This window comes from Plectropomus leopardus, chromosome 14 (assembly GCF_026936395.1).
Source record: "Plectropomus leopardus strain MGB_pleo_1.0 chromosome 14, ASM2693639v1, whole genome shotgun sequence".
NCBI classification, from domain to species: domain Eukaryota; kingdom Metazoa; phylum Chordata; class Actinopteri; order Perciformes; family Serranidae; genus Plectropomus; species Plectropomus leopardus.
The window spans coordinates 19651484-19675708 of NC_142189.1; the positions used below are offsets into that span (position 1 = coordinate 19651484).

The 24225-nt window shown below is 39.5% G+C and overlaps 4 protein-coding genes across 5 annotated transcripts in view; 2 read left to right on the forward strand and 2 right to left on the reverse strand.

Moving 5' to 3' along the window:
- The first annotated feature begins 33 nt into the window (after positions 1–33).
- On the forward strand, positions 34–4539 carry gskip (gsk3b interacting protein). Its single transcript, XM_042500255.2, has 3 exons — positions 34–174; positions 3007–3252; positions 3334–4539. Exons 2-3 carry the CDS (start codon positions 3010–3012, stop codon positions 3490–3492), a joined length of 402 nt encoding a protein of 133 aa, XP_042356189.1. The 5' UTR covers positions 34–174; positions 3007–3009; the 3' UTR covers positions 3493–4539.
- Positions 4540–5904: 1365 nt separating this feature from the next.
- On the reverse strand, positions 5905–9562 carry LOC121953542 (NPC intracellular cholesterol transporter 2-like). Its single transcript, XM_042500709.2, has 5 exons — positions 9498–9562; positions 9122–9225; positions 6871–6978; positions 6603–6775; positions 5905–6439 (listed from the first exon to the last, which is right to left on the reverse strand). The coding sequence occupies exons 2-5, from the start codon at positions 9201–9203 to the stop codon at positions 6353–6355; spliced, it is 450 nt and encodes a 149-aa protein (XP_042356643.1). The 5' UTR covers positions 9204–9225; positions 9498–9562; the 3' UTR covers positions 5905–6352.
- Positions 9563–9909: 347 nt separating this feature from the next.
- On the forward strand, positions 9910–11658 carry isca2 (iron-sulfur cluster assembly 2). The gene is made up of 4 exons (XM_042501132.2): positions 9910–10033; positions 10244–10424; positions 10867–10982; positions 11082–11658. The coding sequence occupies exons 1-4, from the start codon at positions 9972–9974 to the stop codon at positions 11254–11256; spliced, it is 534 nt and encodes a 177-aa protein (XP_042357066.2). The 5' UTR covers positions 9910–9971; the 3' UTR covers positions 11257–11658.
- A 421-nt stretch (positions 11659–12079) lies between these two features.
- eml5 (EMAP like 5) overlaps positions 12080–24225 on the reverse strand; it is a 56997-nt gene continuing 44851 nt past the window's right edge. For both annotated transcript variants that reach the window (XM_042500575.2, XM_088087265.1), the window contains 16 exons: positions 22817–22825; positions 21601–21679; positions 21167–21296; positions 20964–21062; positions 20511–20531; positions 19265–19438; positions 18948–19156; positions 18595–18752; positions 17558–17672; positions 17271–17459; positions 16382–16554; positions 15074–15236; positions 14891–14994; positions 14654–14807; positions 13471–13571; positions 12080–13387 (listed from right to left, as the gene is read on the reverse strand). In XM_042500575.2, coding sequence (XP_042356509.1) covers positions 13351–13387; positions 13471–13571; positions 14654–14807; positions 14891–14994; positions 15074–15236; positions 16382–16554; positions 17271–17459; positions 17558–17672; positions 18595–18752; positions 18948–19156; positions 19265–19438; positions 20511–20531; positions 20964–21062; positions 21167–21296; positions 21601–21679; positions 22817–22825 — 1915 coding nt within the window. In that variant the 3' untranslated portion in view covers positions 12080–13350. The remainder of the gene's footprint in view (positions 13388–13470; positions 13572–14653; positions 14808–14890; positions 14995–15073; positions 15237–16381; positions 16555–17270; positions 17460–17557; positions 17673–18594; positions 18753–18947; positions 19157–19264; positions 19439–20510; positions 20532–20963; positions 21063–21166; positions 21297–21600; positions 21680–22816; positions 22826–24225) is intronic.

Below are 24225 nucleotides of genomic sequence, written 5' to 3' on the forward strand. Positions count from 1 at the left end.
GATAGAGTGGAAACAGGGCGTGCGTTGATGTGACTTAACTCTCCGGTCATCCTCTAATTTGAGGCTCAACAGTTTCCTATCTGACGTTAGGTGATTTCACTGAACCGACTCCACGGAGAGCTCGCGAGTGGGCTGGAAGCTTCCACGAGCCGGAAGAACACAACCCGCGAGGAGGTGAGAAAAATAAACGCAGTTTGGTTAAATGTGGCCCACAGAGCGGTCAGTGGTTTTTCTGCCGTCTACCAGTGCAGGTCATAGACTGTATAAAATAGCATAAATGCAGGGGTTTAGTTTTACCCAGAGTTTACCCCACAGGTGTAGTGAATGTTAGCCATCTAGCTTTAGTACATATGTCTAGCTAAATATATGAAGTAGCTGTATTCTAGCATTTGCATGAAATTAACACACAGAGTCAATATTAACTGCGATGTGTGTATCAGGAAGAGATTGTTTATTTATGATAGGACGTGGGTGGCAGGGGTGGCTCCCGAGCCTCCCTCCACCATAAAAGAACAATATGTTTATCTATCTATCTATCTATCTATCTATCTATCTATCTATCTATCTATCTATCACAAAAGTTCCTCTTAAAACAACACGTGCAAACTTCATTTTTGACCAAATTATGAATGAGACGTAGAATATAGTGACGCACCATAATATTGGCACGTCATCGGTATTGGCAGATATTGGCTTTAAAATCAAATGTCAGAATCAGACAGTCTTCTGATTCCTGCAATATCACAAAACGCAGTTGATTGTTTTTCTTATTTTGTACAATAAATAAATATTATACACAGAAAAGCATTGTATTTTATGTCTCCATCTGCTGGTGGACTATCACAATAAGAGTATGCGTAATATGATGTTAACTCAGAAGAGACTTGATGATCACTGAATTTATGTGGGGAAAAATTGATATATCAATATCAGTATAGGTTATTGGCCAAAGCAGTTGTTATATTTAAGCATATTGGATATCGGTCAAAAATCAAATACCTCGCATCCCTAATTTTTGATGAAACGTCACTATTTTAAGCTTAGATTTGATTATGTTTTTTCAGTTCAACAATACTTTGTTTTTACAGTTTCTGGCTACGATAAATGGCACAAGTTTGGTGATTTTTAAAGAAAAAAGATGCCTTTTAAATGCACTGGTGTGTTTTCTTTAACATCATATCACCATATAGTCAAATGTGCTCCCAGAGATGAAGACCAGTATTGTCTCTGGTGCTTCCCATTGCTGAGTAGGCTCAGTTTTTTCATCTTGCTCATGCTCAAAGTAATTAAAAGCTTATCGCTGAGCATGAGTAACTCAAAGGTCCAGTGTGTAGGATTAAATGGCACACAGTGGTGAGACTGGAGACTGCAACCAAATGAAATTTTTTCCCAAGAGCCAAGCATATAGGATGACTAGAGTGGCTGACGCAAAAACGTAAGTGGCCCCATCTAGAGCCAGCATTTAGTTTGTCTACTGTAAAAACAACGATTATACTCTAAAAAAACATAATTGTGAATATTATTTTCCATTTCTACCAATATAGCCCCCTCAATCCTATACACTGGACCTTTAAGTAACAATTTAATGCAGTGCTTTTGCTTGTAGTCAATATTTCTTTCATCGTGGTATTGTTATTTGTACTTAAGTGGAGGTTCTAAAACATTTCCTTCACTACAAATCTGCTTTACTAGCACTTTGTGTTCATTTAATATAGAATATCAAAGGAACAAACCCTAATAATATGTTCTCCTTCCACAAAAATGACAGATCGCTGTGTTTTACCTCTAAAATCAACATGTCATAGATTTTAAAAAGGTAGAGGGAACAGGTTAAGTAAAGACTGCTGCGTGTTTCACAATCAATGGTATTAGCACGGGCTCATTGCCCATAAAGGCATCCAGCCAACTGAATGAATGATGACGCCGCCAGACGCAAAGCAACAGATTACAGCTGTCATGCAGACAAAAAGCTCATGCAGAAATGCAAAACGTGATGGTCCTTGACATGAGGCTAAACAAGATTCAGCTTGTTTAACCAAAATGCACCAGTGCTAAGGAGGATAGATAGTGGACATGTAGAAATGGAACAGGTGTTACTTTGAGTTTATTTTTATTAAATACATGGGTCGTCATTGATTAGTCACCATTTAGCAGCCTTTAACACCAAAACCTAGCATGTGCACAGCACTGTACCATATGACTGGGGTTATAAATGGCAACTGCATTCACCTTACCACAGCAGTGTGGGCGGCCTTACGTTCCTCATTGCTTGATTTGTAAGATGAAACGAAAACAAAATGAGCCAACTCAGCATTGGAAAGCACCGGAGACAACATCAGTCGATGTTTCTGAGAACGCATTGGACTGTTTTTTTGATTCAGTGCTCTGATGTATTTCGTGGAAACTGAGAAGGGACCAACAAAAACAATTTTGGAAGATGAAAGAGTCTGAAAGTTTTCATTTCCCTAAAGTACCCACTTATCTGTTAAACACTCGTGTAATGTGATCGTTCTGGTTCAGCTATTTTTAGTTCAAGAATTAAATTAAATATGAACGTGCATCCAACATGCTACTTCAGTTCTCCAAAGAACTAAATTATTTTAAACTTTCCTCAAACAAACTACTCAGAAAGGATGCTCATTTTAAACATAGTCCACTTTGCACTTAGAAAAGGTGACAGAACAGTCAGATGCATCTTTTTTTATTTCGAGAATGGGCCTTTAGGGAACGAGAGAAACCATCATCTCTGCTGAATCACAACCGTTAATGCTGTAATGCTGCTTAAAGGTCCAGTGTGTGTTATTTAGTGTATAATCACCTTAAAATAAGAATTGTTGTGTTTTTGTTAACTTAGAATGAGCGGATTATATCTATATGGAGAGCGGGTCCTTGTGCACGGTGTCAGCCATGTTGCAGCACCATGTTTCTACAGTAGCCCAGAGCAGACAAACTAAACACTGGCTCTAGATGGTCGAATCACATAGTAACGTTGTTGTTCTGTTATAGGGGATGGAGATAGACTGCCAGCCCGAGGAATCCATCGTCTCTTCATTTGATGAGGACTGTGTTGTGCTCGGTGATGTCAAGGACATGAGGTTAGAAGCAGAAGCAGTGGTCAATGACGTACTCTTCGCCGTTGCTGAAATGCACGTGTCATCAAGTCTCAGCAGCGCCTCAGATGTGGCGTACATCAACGTGGAAACAAGGGAGGGAAACCGGTATTGTCTGGAGCTCACAGAGGCCGGACTGAGGGTAAGATGCTCTCCAAATATAGACGTTCATTTCTTGTTCTTGTTGTTTGAATATTTTACAGTTAATCGCTCTACCAAACAGGTGGTGGGCTACGCCTTCGATCAAGTGGACGAGGATTTGAGCACCCAGTATCATGAGACTGTTTACTCGCTTCTGGACACGCTGAGTCCAGGTTACAGAGAAGCCTTTGGGAATGCTTTGCTCCAGCGGCTGGAGAGGCTGAAGCAAAACGGACAGTAAAAAGGACCAAGATGCTGCATTACAAGTGGAATGGAGGTCGATGATGTGGCTGTATTTGAATATGAGCCAACAAAACCAAGTCTGGTCAAATATTATAACCTATTATGTGATGTCCACCTGCCAAGCTTCCACTACAATAAGGGGCACCCTGCCCTATCAACTCTGCTTTGTTCCGACTCTCATATCATCGAATGACTTCATGTTATAACTGTAGTGACTGCTTGGGATTGGCTGTACGGGGCGTGTTGCAACATTGCGTTGTTGACTTTACTGTGGAAAGATCTCTCAGCTTCCACTTGATACAAATTTGTGACTGTGCACATCGTTTGAGACCTCTGCACCTTTTTGTACCGATCAAAATGATCTAAGAGGCAGCGAGATATAGAATTATTGATCCAGTTCGCCCTCTTTGCCCTGCTTGCACTAAAGCTGTGACCTGATATCTGCTCAAATATACCCAACAAGCTCTTATTCAGCAGGTGTCTAAGTGAAAGAGCCAAAGTTTTATTCTTTCAACTCATATATACTGCCTTAATGACTGACTTTTGGTTAAAAAAGTACAAATAACTCATTGACTTATGTTTTACTTATTTTGTATTAAAAGAGACAAAAGGTATTTTGTGGGGCAGACATTTCAGGTAGTTAATGAGGTCAGAAACAACTGAAAAGCTGTTGAAATTTGTAAAGCTGTCAAGTTAGCTGTGTTTTTGGATATTACTTTTTTTTCCTCCATGCTATATTGCGACTCAAGCTTGCATTTCGAGCTTTTGCTGTAAGGTAAAGAAGCTGTCAGTGGAGGTATAATGTATATTTTTTGTTGTGATATTCAATATTGTAGGTCTATTTTGTTAGAATGTATAGCTTTTGTTTAGATTTAACGACGACCTCTGGGGCTTCTTTAAAAGCTTGGTTTATTGTACATGTGACCTGGTTATGATCCAGCTTCAGTGTTATGAAATCTATTTTAAGAGAATGTTTTCATTTGCATTCATATTGTCATTCCTTGCTGCTGGCCTTTGCTCAGACCAATAAATTCTCAGAATTGCATTCGTCTTCATTTTTAACCTTATAAACAGCAACCTACAGATGTCTGACAGTCCACAAACTCAGGCTGAGCAGTAGGAAGGCAAACTTGCTTTGTAACAAGAAAAGTTGGTTTCCTCACCACAGTTCAGCCTCTCACTTCAAGTGTCAAGTGCTGATTCGGGGAAAATCGATTTACGTTTGCGGGCGATAAGTGTATCTACAAGTAATGGAGAAGTTGAAAACTGCCGTGATGGCCATTTTGCACATAATTGTCCAACCTTTTTCTTACAGGAACCCTTTTTATATCATTGAGTAAACTGATTGCCCCGGACTAAATGACATTTTATGGATATTTCATATTATATTTTATGTATAACAATAAGAGCACAGAGCAACTGATAAGCTGTACAATTACCCCAAATAGTTATAGCAATAACTGCAGACATTTTGCATAAAATGAGTGATTTGGATGAATTTAGAGCAGATTTCCTGAAAATTTTGCATCAAAGATGTGTTAAACAGATCATTTTTGTTTTTTACATCACATCATACAAGTAGACCTGTTTTCTCTTCTATTAGCTCATTTACTGTCTTAAATAATGCAGGATGAGGTTGTTTAGCGAAGAGTGAAGGCTCTTAATTTAGCTTGTGTTCAGGTTTTCTTTGTGCCCTTATCTTGTGAGATTTAAGTTTATAGTTTGAATAATAACTTACAAAAAAACAATTTTCAGTTTTTATTTTCACAAATGAAAATAATGCCTAGATGTGTGTGTGTGTGTATTTATTTATTTATCTTAAATCAAGTGGGGCCTTGTGACCCCTGAGACTTTTTTTCAGAAAATTAGCTCTGGGTCTTGAACAGTTTCAGCTCAGGACTCTTGGTGCTTTCTAGCGAACCAGCCCGTTTCCACCTTTGATCAGAACCATTGTAATCACGGTTGCACAAACGGGCCTTGCACAGTGACAATGGGAGTTAACAGAAGTAGCAATATTGCAGATTGAGTTGATGACCCACAAACTTTTGCTCCATCTTTCAAAATGTGTTTTTATTCAAACAAAAACAAGAAGCATGGACCGCCTATTAATGTAACAACTGATTTCTGAACTTCTCTAACATTGCCTTCTTCATCCTCTTTCCAACTTGTACAATATGCCATGCCCACTGATGTCACGGTTCGCACTTCAAGTCAAGGAAAACCTGCCATTTCTTGGTTCCAGCAGGGAAGCAACTTTTTGGGTTTCAACCCACTTTGTTTTGAGAAAATGATCTTAATTGTTGAAAATTAGGAGCAGGAACCGTTTCATGTTGGTGGAAAAGGGTTACTAGGGGGGGTTTGGAACCAGTTTTGTTCCTATCAGATTCACATAATGCAACTTTGATACAAATTAGATTTCTTGATTAGAATTTATTTTCATATTAATTTACAAAATTTTAATTCCATACATCTAGTAGTACAAGGTCAGTAAGAAATATAACAGTTTTATTGAGGAAGTAGTACTGTATGTACCTTCTCTGACTACACAGCAGCCAGCAAGACAAGACATTTGCACTGCAGTGGAATGTGATTCAGGATCACACACATCATTTCACTTCCGCATCACTTAAAATTAACTATTAGAAGGTCACAGCATTTGGGTAATTTATATCAGCGGGATTTAAGATGTGTGAGTGCAGCAAAGTCTTGCAAACTAGAGAAGACATACATCTTAAAAATCAATTTGATGAATGAATAAAATGAGATCTTAACTAGAATCATTTACATTCTTCAGGTTTTTACTCAAAGCTGAATCCCTTTTAAAAAACAAACACTTGTGGAGAAGTACTGTTGTGAGATTAACTCACAATCTGAACTGGGAACTTGACGCAGAACAGATCTTCTTTGTGGTCGTCTTCCAGTTCCCATTCCACAACCAACTTTATCTAGAAATGCAGAAGAGCGGTCAGTCAGCAAAGTGTGTTTTGCATTGCTTACACAAAAAAAAAATGAGTAAGTGAAATGCAAAAAAGGGCAAAAGGTCAGTTTTTTTAATGATTACAATGAAACAAATCAGCTTTAAAGAGGAGTTTTGCAAATGCAACTTACTGCAGGATACTGAGTCTTCACAGGAAGTGCGGTTACATAGTTATACTTCTGCTGCTTCTGGATGGGACATTTGATTCCAGACTTGCAGCCATCTTCGATGGGAATGGGGAAGGGGACGGGAACTCCAGCGATAACACCATGAACCACTGCGGTGCTCGTCTGGCTCTCCACAGCTGCAACACATAACATGACCGTGAGATCAGAGTTTAAACATATCAGATGCGTTTATGTTCTGATTAGTATTCCTTAAAAGATAAAGCCCCCTTACCACTGCTGAATGTCACATTGACACTGTAGGACTGTCCTTTGTGTAGCTGGCATGGTTGACTAGGACAAGGGTTGATGTCCACCATGTCCACTTTACCAGAAGAGGAACCTGGAAGATCATTGCAGGTTATGTAAAAATGTGACCTGGTTACATTTAAATGAGGGATCTTTAGGGCTGCTATTGTTACAAGTTACAACCATTTACAACCAGTATTATAGGTAAACATTGACAGATACTTCTCTTAATACAGTGGAAAAAGGAAATAAAATTGCTAGAAGAACACGTGATCTAGGTGGATTACTTCACTAACTCACTTAATAAATAAAAAATGCTTCAATTTTGATCTCTTTCAAATCTGTCTCAAGACTAGGGCTGGGAGATATGGGAAAAAAAAGTCTTATCACGATATTTTTTTTCATATCAGTCGATATCGATATATATCGTGATATACATCAAATCACTTTCTTTCAAGCTTAAAAGTTCCCTTTTACTCCTAAGTGAGATATGAAGATATAAGGTTAATTTAGGTTTAAATATTTATTTTCTGTCAAACACTGAACATGACAAATATACTGCAGAACAGGCATCACCAACTGGCGGTCCAGTTACTAAAATTTCCTCACAGCAAAAGGTCTGAAACCTCATACCTAAATCAGTATCAGGATTAAATGAACATTTACTTTGACTACGATTAAAGAACAATTATTTTTCTTTTTCGTGGTTTATTTTTTGCCCTCATAGTTCAGACAGTTTCATTTTACCATGGTGTGTTGGGGTGTAATAAACATTTTATTATTATTTATTAAACTTTCCAGCATTATATAGAAATTAAAAGCTTCATCTTAAACAAACTTTGGGTAAATTTAAGCACATTGTGCTGATAATACCTCTCCTGATTGCAGGACTCTGACTTAAACTTCTGTGAAAAGTCTGCTATTAATAATCTTACTCAGGAAAAAAAAAAAAAAAAAAAACAACTTTTGAGAAGGCCTTCTTCTCCTGCAGCTGCCAACAGCCTGCCGACATTCCCAGTTGGACAAAGGGTGGAAATAAGGTAATGTGCCTGTGGCCCCTGGCCCCAAAAACATTACATCTGCCCCTGGCAGATGTAATGTTTGTAATGTAAGAAACCGAGATTGAGTAAAGTGTACATCAGCTCAGTGCAGCAGCTGGATGAAACACGGGGCGTTGCCCCCCCCTTTTTTTTTACTTAGATAATTCCCTCTAAAGTCTGATTGAACCTGAACACAAAAGTAGTCTGTAGATATTTGGTTCCCCACATCGCTGCTATTATTATCATCATTGGCTGTTCGTGTTGTCTGTAAAAACATGGCTGGAATGCATTATATCGACATTCTATTGATTATGTCTCATATTTCAATCGAGGCAAAGTTATGTCGCGATTAATATCGTTATCGTTTTATCGCGCAACCCTACTCAAGTACCAACTTAAAAGCAGGCGTAGCAGAAAAACTGCTCTGTTCAAATATTCCAGACTGACACTGAGCCAGCATGCACAAAACCAGGAACGTGAAATTAAGGCAGCTTAAGTGAATTCAGCCATCATTAATGTTATTATTTGCACCTGTGCTTTTCCTACTGTGACTAGTCAAAATGCTTTCTTGTGCACTGTAGAGGAACCAAAGTGCACTGTTCAGTAGACTATACAGTTTCATATCCTTAACTTGGTTGACACCATCATTAAACTTATCTCGGTTGATTTGTAGAAATAAAAAGAACATTATGATTACTGTTATGCATTTTAACAGCACACAAATCTGAATACTCAATTCAACTCAAGGCAACGCTTGAATTTTTAACAATTTTATTTGACTGAATAATCAAATAACGTATTAGAAATAAACGTCACTCATTAGTTAAAAGGTAAATGTCAGAAAAAAAGACATTTCCAGACCACTGTTGTAGAGAAAGGAGGGCCCCAAAATGGGGGACTTCAAATGACGTTCAGAAATTCACGTTACAATATAAACAGTGCTGCTGGTTTTCTTTTTTGTATTTGTATATTAGTATCGCAACATAATTGAGAATGTATTGTGAGTGTAAACGGTGATGTTAGCTGGAGAAAATAAAAGGTACCACGGAGGGTTAACGTACCATAACCGGGGTACGTTAAACAATGAGATTATTCCGTTGCTGAAGGAGTGGCCTACCCAAAGTCAACGACGAGTCAAACTTTAACATTTTATAAAAGAGTTAAATCTTCTCACGAATACGGTCGAGTGAAACTTACCGCAGTCAAGAAATTTCACCGGGACGGCACAGGTGAATCCCATCAAGCAGATCAAAACGATGAAACCAGTGTGGACATCCATTTTTCTTCCCTTCTTTATGACCCTAAAAACAAGGAATGAGACATTACGCAACAGAAAAAGGAAACTTGGACGATAAGCAGACCACTTCGAGCGGTCAGCAGAAAGCCTTCAATCATATGACTCCTCGTTTCCTCAAACGTCCGAGAGGAGCAGTGATTAAAGTTTTACAAAAAGAGACAAACACTCTTTGAGTAGCTGAAAATGTGTTTAAAAAACGCAAACAGTCCGAGTCTACTTATTAACAGAGTACACGAAAAAAATGTACGAAACCGAGACTGAGTAAAGTGTACTTACCAGGCGCTAACAGAGTGAAAGCAGCAGCCGCTTAGCACCTTTTATTTCCCTGTATCACGCGATCCAAACAACGCCTATTTATTAGAAAACGGTGTTATTGTCGCCCACAATTTGGACTGTCAGGAAATCCCCTCAACGTAAAGTGCGCTATAACTGGAAGATTAGAACCAAAACCGATCCAAGACCCAAATAATCCGTCTTTCAAATCGCAATATAAACATTTAGTCGTTTTATCTTGTAGATTTGCGGCATTTATTTTAAGAGCTGTGCCTGAAAGGCAAAACTAATGCATTTAAGAACTCCATAATCTAGACCTGAATACGTTACGATCGGCAGGTAAATTGACGAATCAAATGGTCGCATTGTACAAAAATGGGCGTATGTATGTGATAGACAAGCATTTTAGCCAATAAATGCACGATCTGCCTGTAGTCAACGGTTGGAGGTGGGATTTAACAACATTTGTTATGGAAGATGTCATTCGTGAGAGCAGCAATGATATCTGCGTCAAAGTCTAAAGTATTGAGCCTTGCTAGGTAATTTGTAGAAATCGTAGACATTGTTGAGAATTGCAACCTGTAAACAACATTTTTGTGGGTTGAGAAAAGGCTGTTTTTTGAATATTTGCCAGGTAGTTAGCAAGCTAGCCTTTAAAGCCACAGTTAGCTAGCACCAGGGCTCGCAACGTTGCATGTCTTCTTGTTGACATGAGATCTGATCTTAAAGGTAACATCAATATTTTTCAGGGCATCTTGTCTTCTGAACAACATCAACGTGAGCCCACAGCTACATCGACTTCTCCAAAAACCCCAGCCAGCCCTTTACACAGCGGGGCCTCAGCGCTTTAGCAGCGGCTTGTCCCAGGAGAAACCAGCTGTGTCAGAGCCATCTGAAGATAAAGTACAACTCACTGAGTCATGTGTCAAGGTCAGCAGACGCTCGATTAACATGATTAACATGACTTTGCATCAAATGCAGTTTTTAAATGCAAATTAAAAGATAATTTACAGTTTTGAGACATGTACGGAAAGCGAGGGTGGACAAAAACTACACATGGAGCAGCGTCAGTAACAGAGATGTTTGTCAAAAATATTTTGGGGATGGTTTTCCATCTGTGTGAAATCTGAAAAATGAAATTAATACCGCATCTTAGCCAGTGTTGACAGTGAAGGAGCTACATGAGAAATGTAACTCCATTATATCACATCAGTGTTGTTATTGTGTGGGGTGTAGCAGGTATAGGGGAATGAGTTCTTCAAGGCCTACATCTGAGATATTTGACTTTGGAGACACAAACATTGTCATTGGATTCTGAATCACTGAAGTGTGCGCCTTATTCATCATGCTCATGTCCCTCCCTTTAATCCAGAGACTAGGGGAAATCATGGAGAAGGGCGAGTATCTGAGAATACACGTGGAGGGAGGAGGCTGCTCCGGCTTCCAGTACAAGTTTTCTGTTGACAGCAACAGGAACGAGGATGACAGGTGAACTGCCACTCATCTAGTGATCAAGTTATTGTTTCCTTATTGTCTATTAATCCAGTCAACTCTGTTCTTCCTGCATCCGCTCGGCTCTGCTTCCAGAGTGTTTGAGCAGGGAGGAGTGGGCGTTATTGTGGATCAGGACAGCTTGGAGTTTGTGAAAGGAGCCACTGTGGACTTCAGCCAGGAGCTGATCCGCGCCACCTTCCTCGTGCTCAAGAACCCTCAAGCCGATCATGGCTGCTCCTGCGGCAGCTCCTTTTCTGTCAAGTTATGACCCTGTTTCCCTTCATCAATACTATTCAATAACCTTATCAGTTTGTTAGATACACTTTTACAAAATGCAACAAAGCATTATAGACACTTCACAATATACTCCATTCTAACTACTGGTTTTGTAGATGTGAGACTACTTGAACTGAATGAAAGGCAGAGATATCGATTAAGCATTGTTTTATCAGCATATAGTGACAGTAAATGCTCGTTGACAGCTGAGTTCACAGTATTGACCTGTAATTCGCATGTATTCAAACCAGACAAAGGCTCACTTGAGGTGTTTTGAGTATGCAGTGCTGAGATTTACCTTTGTGTGTAAAATATGTAAATAGGCCAAATCTATGATTGCAGAGAGCTAAAATATATTTGTTTCATCCAAAATAAATTAAATGAATTTCAAATATTTATATCTTCAGTTTTTTGAATTAACAATATGCAATATGATGTGTGTGTTATAAAGTTAACTTCACTCACATGATGTACTTTCTTATTGAATTAGTATGGTGAAAGGGCAGCCAGGAAATGTTTCTATTTACTGATAATTGATAAAAAGTTAGTTCAGGCACTCTTTGATTTGTCGAAACAATCACTTAAACATCATTCATTGGTTGAGATCAGCAGTTTTCAGTCAGAGGTCCTTGAAGCTCCAGGGTTTCCCTAAAAGAATGGGGAATTGTTTATTTTCACAATTTAATTCACTGTAGAAGTGAGCTCCGTATGAGTAAGAGTGACTATTCTGATCATATATTGACACAAAAAAGGTTGAGGATCACCGGTCTAAATTTATGTTGTAATTGCTGTCAGTGAACACTTGCCACTCAAAGTTTAAGTTCATGGTTGCCTTTTTTTATTAAAGTGGAATTTAAGAAACATCTCACAAAAAATATACAAAAAGAATATGTACAAATGATATTTACACTGGTATAATGAAAATCAAAATATGCAGCAACAACTTTTTTTGTATAGTTAGTCTTAATACAAGGAGCAAAATGTTTTGCACTTTTCATATTTTCTCTGATAAAACATTCCATTTAAGCAATATATCTGATTACACAAAACATGAACTTACTGTTGGAAAAAGTCACACCATTTCATATTCATGAAAATGCGACAGTAATACGTCATAGCAGCACACTGAAAAGTGAGAGAGAATTGCAACCGTGTATTGAAACATCAATTTACAGCTGATCTTTTTTTTTTCGTTTTGTTTTCTGAGGAATTTGGTTCGGACAGATTGTCTTCCAGTAAGCCATGCACACCCACTAACCACAAACAAGTCCTCAAACGAGTATGCACACGTTTAACATGTCATGAGGGGAAACACTGCCGAGGGAGGTTTGAGGTCAACCAGTCGACGACACGACCACATAAACAAACCATAAATTAACCGTCGGGGTAACACAGTGACCAGGTCAGGTGTACAGTGCATAGTATGCTTTGGCATGCTGACATCCAGAACATAACAGTGGATGTTACATTCAGGAGGAAGGCCACAGGATTTGGAATCACCAGTAAAAATCGAACAAATGACTACATGATCCAAAAAGTAAAACCAACATAATACAAAAAGAATCCAAACCCTCATTAGTTCAACACTCGGAGATTAAGGCTAATTCAGTTTGCTACATGTTCTTAAAAAATGGCATTGTCAGTTACACAATTTCATAGGCCGACCAAGTGGCAAAACTGCCATTTGGGACACAGATAACGCTCGTTCTTAAAAAAAAAAAAAATCCATCACCGACATGATATGCACATACTGTTTTAGAGATGTTTTTTCTTTTACCTTTTTTTTCTCAAGAATGATGCAGTGTATTGAGAGCAGGGCTGTACGCCCTCCGCCTGTGTTCACAATCAGGACTGATGATGAAAATGCGCCGTTCACATATGCATGCACCTAGTTTTGAGGCAGTAAGTCAGTTCACCACTTTGACTCATTTACAAGCTGCCAGGTCTGTCCTCCTCCTCCTCCTCCTCCTCCTCCTCCTCCTCCTCCTCCTCCTCCTCCTGCTCCTCCTCCTCCTCTTCATTTTAAATGCAGAATCGTTTCTCTGGAGAGCCACGCTGGGAGACTCTCTGAGGCAGGATGTGATCCTCAGTGAGGGGCATGGACACACCTCCACACAAACAGGCTACAGAGGACATAAAGGAGAGGATGCACTTAGTATTTCATTGTCATATAGTTTTTAAACTGTGTAATTTGCCTTCATCGTACCTTCTGTCATCTCCACCAGCACTAACGACAAAGCGATCTCCATTTGTGAAGCGAACATTAGTCAAGTGAGCAGAATGGCCCAGAAAGCGTTTGTGTTTGGCCTGCAAACACATCACATACACGTCATCCAGGTGGCATTTTCACAGGCAGATTTACCCGTCAAGTTGTTATTAGGTGTTTATGTAATGTCACAGAGAAACACAAACACATTTACAGTTTATCACAGTTGCAGCACGGGACAGTTTCCATTAGCAGATGATATAAAGCCACATAAGTCATCATGTCGTTATCACGTGTGAAAGCCCATCATTTCATTTTTTAGCACACAAATGAAGCGAGCGCCACGTTAGTTTAGGACACAGAGGTCATAGCTGTAAACTGTCATGTGGCTAAAATGTTGCTGACCCTGTCCACAGCAGTACATTGCTTAACTTCCGTGTCGGACTCCAGCCTGCTTCTCCAAACTGGGAACGTGCGCACCAACATGTACTGTTTGGAACACACTGACTATGAGTAAGGACCTTAACCCAACCCCCTCTAAACATCTCAAACTACCCCTTTAAATATGACTCCCTCCTCACTGATCCCTGCTACATCAATACTGCCACACTCACTGCTGCTGCTGGCAAAGCTTTTTTTCCATCTTTCTGGCTCAGAGTCCCGAAATTTCTCAAATGGTATTCAATGTCTTGCTTTGGGCCCACTCTCGTACACCCATGGGGGGCTCGTTTGTATTGCGCTCCCTGTGAATGACTGTAGTATTTCCATTTGTTATAATAAATGGTTAAATATGTGAGGAGAGAGTTCCCAGCTGAGTTGTAATTGAGAAGTACTGAATAATGGCCACAGGTTGGAGAATGTGCCGAGTACATTAAAAGTAATAAGTTAAAGCGAATTTACATTCTTTTTATTTACGGGGATGGCATGTGTTTGGTAGAAATATTAGACAATCCTAGTGAAAATTAGTGCAGTAGATTTGTTGTTTTAAACATAGGCTGTTGTCTATTATTAAACCACCACTGGGGGGTGTTGAAGTCAACACATAGTGGCTTTATGATTTCAGCTCACAAAAGTGCAGAGAAATATTTCAATAACCATCAGACAAATGGCAACAGAGTAAATAACTGTCATCACTGGCCAAATACAAACTGTACTAATAACCAATCCTAGCAGTCATACTTACAAACTTCTCTGGACATGGAAAGTCAAAAAGCTTCACCATTCCAAAGTCATCGCCTGTGACAATGTTAAGGCCTGAGTGGGACACGCAGGCACAGGTGACGTCTGCTTTGTCAGTGTTGCGGGACCAGATCCCTATGACCTCGTCCCCAAGGACACTGCACACAGAGACAGAGAGCAATTAAATTCGTGGCCGTTATCTTTCCAGCGCGCATCGGTCTTCATATACTGTGACTCTCACCTTGTCCAGGTGGCCCAGGTGATTCTGTCAATATGGGACTGCTCTGTGACCTGTTTCCCAGAGGGCACCTCGTACACGAGTCGTTTATAAGCACCCGTGGATATCTGTTTCAAGACATTAGAAGGTTAGGGATCCAACAGCCAGCTGGCATCTGAGACAAACATGCCCTCGCACAGCGCATACCTGAACATAAGCGCTGTCAGCAGAGAAGTCCATCTGCATCACGAAGCTGGGGATGTCCCTGCAGCAGTTGATGCGGTTCAACTGCGGGCCGAGTGTCAGGTCGTAGAAGTCGACTGCACTTTCAGTAGAGCCTACGGCCAGGTAACGAGAATTTGGACTGAACCTGTAAGAACATGGCGTGGTACAAAAGACAAGTACTCAGTCAGATTTACTCTGTAGTGTAAAGAGGAGCTTTGACCATTTTTCTGGGGCTGTACTGAATGTCATTTTTTGCATTCAATCTTACATTGTTTCTGTTATTTTTGAATGAAGCTTTGAATTTCTGTCATATTTTATGAGGTCATCACCCTTAAATACATTAAACATCCTCATTTAAATTAAAGGGAATAAGCTGATCAAACGAGTTAGTCTTATTTTTCATTAAATCACATTTCTTTAAATAACCCATGAGCTTTGTCTGTTAAATTGCTGCTAAACCATCTTTTTAATACAGGCCTGCCTATGGGAGAGCAAACGTGTTGTTTTTGAAAGGCTAAATGCCAACAAAAATGTATTGAAGCAGAATATTTCATTTAATAAAAACATTTTAAGAATTTTGGAAATTTTCAAATTTATCTTTTTTTCAATAAATTTGGAATTTTTGTCTTTACAACACTGGAGTAACTGAATGGGTTGTTGATGTTGATTTATAATCTAAATGTCAATGTTATAAATGAAGCTTAGAAGCTTCAAATAATTAACAATAAGTCTCCAGCGACAAATATTGATCATTCAATCTAAATATGAACATGTAAAACAACTTAAAAGGTAAAATATGCAGGATTGTCCTTAAAAAAGTGTGTGGTGGTGTACTCTGCCCTCTGACTGTATTTATTTTCTTCTTCGTTTCTGTGCTCTGCAGTGTTTCAGCTCCTGGTCCCTTGTGAGCCTGTTTGGAAAACTGCATATTGTACCATAATATGGGCTGATAATGGGCTGATTTATGGGCTGATTTATGGGCCCAAACATGCTTTGTCTGCAGCTTCCCTGGAGGACCAACTTGAGTTTCAAACAGATCCTGACAGTAAAGACTAAACCTGAAAGTCTAGAGAGTAGAAATATTAACAGAAAAGTCTAGAAGGTAAAACAAAATAACCACTTTCCTAAATACTTACAGAAAATCTGTCATATAGTTGAGAAAAGACGTAGACATGGCTGTCAGATATTTCATAAAAGGTAAATTTTGGCTTAATAAACCAACATTCCTCCATACTGTACAGATGAACACCGCTGTTCCTTGTTTAAAGTACGATGCTCTTCTATCTTTACCTAATATCCTGGATAGGAGAGCGCCGGTCTCTTTTCTTGCCCCAGATTTTGAGCGAGGCAACCAGCAGGATGATGAACTCTCCGTTCTTCATGCCGATGGCCACCATGTCTCCTTCGGGACTGTAGCTGATGGTGCGTGCCGGGTGGCCCAGGTTCACTTTATTCAGCATCTTCTGTTTCCCCACAAGGCCATGCAAGATCAGCACATACTCATTATTAAGAGAATTTTGCGAACCCCGAAAACCACCTTAATTCTTTGAAACCTGAGCAAATTAGCTTGATTTCATTCAAAAACAGAAAAAGGCAATGAGCAACTTAACATGAAATTACCCAAAAACTAGCATGAAATGACTACAAAGTCACAAGAAAATTTACTTTATTAACTCAGTTAACTGAAAAATAGAAAGAAAAAATTAAAAAACAAAACAAAACAAAACAAAACAAAAAACGACCTGAAAACAAGTGCAAAAATGTAAATAATAATAATAAATAAAAGATATATTATTTATATTTAATATAATTATAAGAATTTGTACAATAGTTTTTCGGACATTTTCCCTACTTTTCTGATAACTATTTATTTATCTCTCTGACTCTTTTTTTAAAATTTTTTTTTTCCTTTTACAGATTTCTTGCGTTTGGCAGAACATTTCGTGACAAATTATCTCTCTTGCCTTTTCCCACGTGTTTTTGAAAGAAATCAAACCAAAATGCTCACATTTCAGAAGTCTAAATGCTTGTGAGGGGCGTCTGAATTCACCACAAGAAAACTGATGTCGATCCAGGTTTCAAAGGGTTAAATTCCTTTTATAAAAGCCACATCTTGATAGAGTGGTAGAAGCGCCGAGAAGAGCTGAGATGGTTCTGGGATGGAGGTAACATGGCTGACCTTTTCTGGGATGTCCCACAGACGGACAGTGCCATCCTCTGCCGCGGACAGGAACACGTCCCTGGAGGGATGGGTGCCCAAACCCCAGATAGGTCCGTCCATGTGTCCGTTCACCAAGATGTTGCACGCTGCATTTTTTTCTCCTACTTCAATGATCTCTGCATTCCTGGTCCCCACAAGGATTTTCCCCTGACACACACACAAAAACAGCAAAATGTGTCAAAATGCACACAATGAAGTTTACAATGAGCTCATTTTACTGAGTGAAATTTTTATCTGTATCGCACCTTTCCTCTGCACACAGAGCGAACACAGTCTATGATCTGTCCAGTTTCCAATCTGAACGCCCTGCAGCGTTTCAGCTCCTGGTCCCAGAGCTTCAGAGCACCTCCCTCCTTGGACCTGTGGAAGAAAACATGCGTCTATTTCATCTCTCTGCTGATGAAATTCAAAGTTTAAATGACATGTTTGCATTTCCTCCTCATATGTATTTATGATTATTGATATTACATTCATCTAGATAAGTCAAAGGTAGGACCCAGTCATTGTTTTGAAAGTCCAAATTGAGTCTCAAGTCTTTGCACTCAAGTCCCAACACAAGTCCTGAGTCAAGACAGGGAAGTCCTCAGTCAAGTCCCAAGTCCTAAACCTTAACTTCCAAGTAGTAAACATCTCATAATGTGTTCTTCAGTAAAAGTTACACCAATATTAAATTTACAAAAAACATAAATGCCTTTTAAAATGCACATTTATTTGTTAAAACAAGTTTTTAAAACGTTACTTAGGTGTTAAGCCAATGTTAGCAAAGCAGCACCATGCTAGCTATCTTGATATTAGTTTTGACTCACTGTTCTTTGTGTGACTTCAGATGTTGGTGTACGTGCCTCGACTGAAATTTTCGACCCACTCATTTTGCAAATTGCGATTTGTTTTTTTGTTGACCACGCATTTTTTTGTTCAGGAATTAAATCTTTGGACTTGGCAGAATGTATCAAGTATTTTCAAATGAAAAGGCTCAAGTCCAAGTGAAGTTACGAGTCTTTGGTGTTGAAGTCCAAGTCGAGTTGCAAGTCTTTTGATTTTCTCATGTCAAAAGTCATCAAATTTGTGACTTAGATCTGACTTGAGTCCAAGTCACATGACTAGAGTCTACACCTCCAAGATAAGTACAAAATAATTACAAATATTGACAAGATTAATGCAAAAAAAAAAAAATCATAAAAACAAAGAGATGTTTTCCACATTAAGACCATCGAAACCTGCCACACAGTGTGAGCGCACTGATATGTTAAACAGTGTATTAATGTAACAGAGCAGCACTCACGGTCTTTCCTTGCCCCCGGTGACAATGAGGCCGTCTCTCAGTGTGGTGTACATGGTGAACACGGGGCCCGTATGAGCTTTGGCCACAATTCTTACTAGAATGTGTTCCTTCCACACACACACATCCCCACTTATGGTACCTGTAAATGTCAAGTTATTCTGAAAAGAAAACAAATCTGCACTAATCTAGTGGCCTAAAATTGCACAGCCAGCAATGCAAAAACAATTCACAGCACATTTAAGCAGAATGTTTGAGGTCAGATACATTTGAATATTAGCAGAGTAAAATTATGAGGTCAAATGTAATGTTTGGTAAAAACATTATCATATGTATATTGGTTGGAAGTAACTTACAGCTCCAAATGCAACAGACAGCATGGTCTGCATGCGGGCATCCTCGATGGAGCTCAGCACACCTTTTTTGCTGAGCAAAGCTCGACCAGCTAACGTCCAGAAACGCACATGTTTGATTCCCACGGACACAAAGTGTGTGTCAGAGTCCGGCCGAAATTCAGCCACAAAGATCCTCTGGGTGTGACCCACCCGGCTGGCCACTTTGGCACCTGAAAAACAAAGTGGAGTGCAAAGAAAGCGTGATCGCTCAGCTGTGGTGGGAATTTCTAATCTGCAGAATGAGGTCAAACTTTTAGGGAAGATTACTTTTGTTTTACCTTCCTGCCACTTCCAGATGGTCACGGTGTGTTCAGGGTCCAGGCCCACAGACAGCAGGAGTTTTCCTGTGGCACTAAAGCTGACGGAGCAAACCCCACCGGAGTGGAAACAACGTAGCACCGACAGCGTCTGCTTGGTCATGGCGTCCCACACATGGATGGATGGAGACGTGGCTGAGGCAGAAGGACAAGACAATTATTCCCCGAAGTAATATTATTGCACTTCTTTCCTCTTTGTGTCCAGCTCGTTTCACGTGTAAACCTGATTTACTTATTTTTAACAAACCCTACAACTTGAGGTGTGTTGATACTCAGTCTTTTAAGCATCTGCCCTTCGTTTGTCCTGTGGCCCTGACCAGAGATTTTCTTTAGGGACACTGTTTTCTACTATTTTTTCCCCCTACTAATTGCAAAAAGCATGACAGGAGCCCGAGCTTTTACTGATCAGTCTGTTTGAAAATTGCTTTAAACCAGTGATGTCACATCAGTTGTCGGCATTGCAAAGCTTATGTTTTGTTCAAATGTTCTGGACAATCAGATGTTGGAAATAAATGTTTTATATTATGAAGCATAAACTGGTTTTGTCATTTTTTGAGCTGTTGAAAACACTTGTGGTAGGATTAGGGCAGTGTCACACACAGTAGCACTGCACACCAAAACCATCATATACCACATACCAAGGTTTAATCTCAGAAAGGTACGAAGGCGTGAAAAAATAGATACCACCCGAGCCCTGTAAAAACACTAGAACTATGTAGTGGTGTATTTATCCGCATTATTTTCTTATTTTCTTCTTATTTGCTGCATGCAGGTGAAGTTGGGACTTTATAATCCGGTAATGATCAGCTGCCAGAGGTACACATCCAAGAGGAAGTTACAAAAATTGTCGACACAGTGCCAAAAATAAATAAATTAATAAAAATTACAAAAGACAGTAAATCTGGGTTTGGAGTTGGATTATTTGTTGGCTCAATGGTTTGTCATTTGTTCCAAAACCTAAAAGTTTGACTTTGCTTTTGCTTGGCCTATCGACATGCTGTCGTGGCTTTTTCAAGTCTAATTTTAGACAATGTAGTGATTTACAAAAAAGAAAAACACTTCCAAACATGATTCATAGAAAAAAATCAACTTAACCTGAGGGAAAGACCATGAACCAAAACGCCACTAGATGGCAGATACAGATTTTCTATAGAGAATAACACCATGTTCCCCGTTTTACATGAAGACCATTTTAAAATGTCCTTACCTGACATGTCACCAGTATCACCTGAAAGGAAGAAAAATCAGATTTATTGACAAAACAGTTTGTTAATTTTTGTGACTTTCTGAGCAAAAGTGGTTCCTGCTATGGACAAAGCTCCTACTTTCAAAATATTTGCAGAAAATGATGTATAAATCTAAGTTATATGTATACAATGTATTATATTAAGGGAATTTTGCTATTACAAATCCTATGTCAATTCTGTTTATGTGTGTCTTTCTGTGAGAAGTGCAACATGCATGACAACCCCACCACTACTCATGCAGGCAAAAAAAAAAAAAAAGGTAATATTGCTCAACAGTACAGATAAGCCTGTAGGAGGGGGATGGCCGTCTGTCATGTACAATAATAATCCCTCTGCACAGCGCACAACACAGGATACAGGGAAGAAAAATGAGGCGGCTGGTGACACAGGAGGTCAACTTCTCACAAACATACCTACTTGGCCAGTTGCCACCACGTTGGGGAATTTGGGATGTTGATTGATTGTCAGGCACAGAATGTCGTCACTGTGTTCAATGTAGAAACTTTGGCAGGCTATAAGAAAACACACACACACACACACACACACACATAAAATGTAATACATGTATGTTATGTTTGCTTTGGTGAATAGTGACACTATCACTGCGTCTACTCACAGGTCGTCAAGTTGAGCACAATGCCAACTGAGGCCGTGTGGTAGATGATGTCCGCCCCCTCGTTCAGGTAGTGCACGTTATTGCGGCAGTCATTGCCACGGTAACCAAACACCAGCTCCAACACCAGGTCCTGTGGGAGAGTCAGAAAAAGGCCGGCAGAAAGTCAGAAAGGTCAATGCCATGACAACTAAGATGTTTCGGTGCTCGCTACCGGCTGAAGGAGCACGTCATTATTCGATTACAGCATCATCAGAGTCCCCACAGAGGCTGTCTGGACAGAGTACAAGTACGCAGAGTCTTCAGATCTAATCACATTAGAAACCAGCATTTTGAGTCTTTTGCTGCTCTGACAGAGACAAGACTCCTTCTGTTTACATAATCGTCTTTATCTATTAGTTTTCTGTGTGTTGGTAATGATGTGAGGTCCTTCTTACCTCGATGGGTCTCTTCTTTTTGCCAACATTATTGGTCTGCAGCTTCTCAGGAAGAGGCAGCGCTCTGCTGACAGGAGGCCTGAAACACACAGCTGAGATAAGAAGGCTGCCACAGAGCCAATTGTCATGCTGATGATGATAATGATGATGACAATAATGATAATATCACATTGTTTACTATTCTGACTATTATGCAAATATATCCCATGAACATCTGCTGATATGTGCAAACAATTAAGTGACATTTTATTCTCATATCTTCTTCATCTACATATTTTTTTTTATATAAAATGCTTATATTTTATTCTATTGTATTCTCACGTCTCACTTGTAAATGAGACTAACAGATTGAACGAAGTATGCAGGTTTTCTGTAGGGAAAAGAGCTTCAGTTCTTGAAATGGGATGAATTTTTTGAATGCAATGTCAAGGCTTCTTGTATGACACGTGTACAGAGAGTTTGTATCACAAGCGGAGAAATGAAAAGATGAGGTTTGAACAAGGCGTCCGCTCTACTACCACAGCCGCCTCCTGTTGGTGAGGAGGTGTTGCTTATAGTGAAACCTTCTGCTAATTGTAGCTAAAGGCTCACAGCTGTGGCTGACAGGGAAGTTGAGACAGGACAGCCCAAACTTCATGTCTGATGAGCAAACTTTCTGTTGCTGCTGTTACACAGGTTAGACCTGACACTGCCGCTGGCCTCCAGCCTGCAGTGACACCCAGACCTGGGAGGTTTGCAATGGCCAAATTTGTACCACTACAGCCACTGACTGATGGTCCATCTCCTGAGCTGCTGCCTGCTCTCCTCATGGGGAAGGAGTCCACAGCAGCAGGAAGTGAGGCAAAGGGGACGGTGGATGGCTAGCTAACTTATTCTTGACTCATTTGAGGTCTGATAAATGTAGAAAGTGGGGCAAGGAGGGGTTGAGCAAATGAGCTGCGTGCAACTTTACAATGAAATCGGATTAAATAAATTAGTGTATGGGAAACACTGGGTTACTTTGTGAATGTCATATGAAATAAGGTTGTCTGGTGGGAGGGGCTTAGGACAGAGAGGAGAGAGCTGCAGGGTGTATTTTCCAATTTTGCCACTGTTTGCCTTTTCCAGATCTCTGCCTTTCCAAGCTTTAAAATGCAAATACAGTATCTACATGAGATCAAAACCTGTGTGTGTATGTGTGTTTAAATTCAATAAAGTAATAAAATAAGCAGCTTACCTTGACCCCCTTCATGGCAGCAGTAACAAAGATAAAGTAAAGATTAGAAAAAGGCTTCTCACAGCGTTCACTGCTGCCCGGTGGACACAAACACATACACATGAAACACACAGGACATAAAATACAGGAGTCAGCGCCATTGTGTAACCATGACAACTAAAGTCCATTTCCATGACAACTGCAGGCCCAGACGATGCTGCGTGGACGTTTTCATCATTATCAAATGACTAATCTGGGAATCAACAAAGTCTGAAGCACCCAAAGTCTATGACACTTAAAAATGGGATATAATGATAGAAAATGTGTTTACAACCACACATATAAACTATTATTCCTTAAAAAGACTCTGAAACAGGATATTTTAAGATAATTTTCTAGTATTCCTTCTGGTTTGATGTGTGAAGTTAATCCATTTTAATCATTTCCCCAGAGTCACTGACTATTAAAAAACACTTCTTGTAAAACCCATTTAGATTTTGTTCTGCTGACTACTAAAATGGACATTAAAGTAAATTAAATTCAGGCTCTAATTTAGCTGTTAGCCCAATTTGTCCTGCCAGTCAGAACAGCAGCTCATTAGCAAGTCAATTAACACCCAAAAGAGCATCAAACACTGAGGAGTGAAAAACTAGAATTGCTAGATTTGTAATGAGGTAACTTTACAGCTGCATTTCACAAACATCAAGGCATTTTTTATAAACTGCAAGAAGTGAAATACACTCTGATTAAGTCACATACGCGTTTATCTTCTTTCTGCTAAAATCTAACATAAATATATATGAACACACTGCCCAGTGGCCCAAAAAACCCCAAACATTCGTATTATAGTTTTCTGGAAACCACACATATTTCACCTGTGTTTGTGGCACCAAACCTTGATAATTTTAGCCGCACATTATGTCATTCCCCAGCAGTGTTTGTGGCATCAAACCTGGGTGTTTTTAGCAGCACATCACAGATTTTCAGCTGCGTTTTTAGCAATGAACCTGGGTGTTTTTCACTTGCTGAGCTGCAGACTACTGCAGTCCACTGTTCAAAACCCTTAAACAACAAAACTGCTTTTCTTTTGGGGAACCATTGCTGCATTTCTACCAGCCTTTGTGGCACCAAACCTGTGTGTTTTTAGCAGCACATCGCATTATTTTCCAACAGCATTTTTAGCACCAAACCTGGGTGTTTTTTTTTAAATGACCCGTCCCTGCTTTTCTAGCGGTTTGTGTGCCTCCAAACGTTGATGTTTTAAGTCAAAACATTATCTTTTCCTAACCATAGCAGTAGTAGCAGTAACAGTAGTTTTGTGCTTAAACCTAACCGCTCCTTCGCCACAGAGTTGTTGAGAAACATGAGGTTTCAACGTAACCACTACAAAATGATGCACAAATGTAACACATCTGTGCTTGTATATTTTT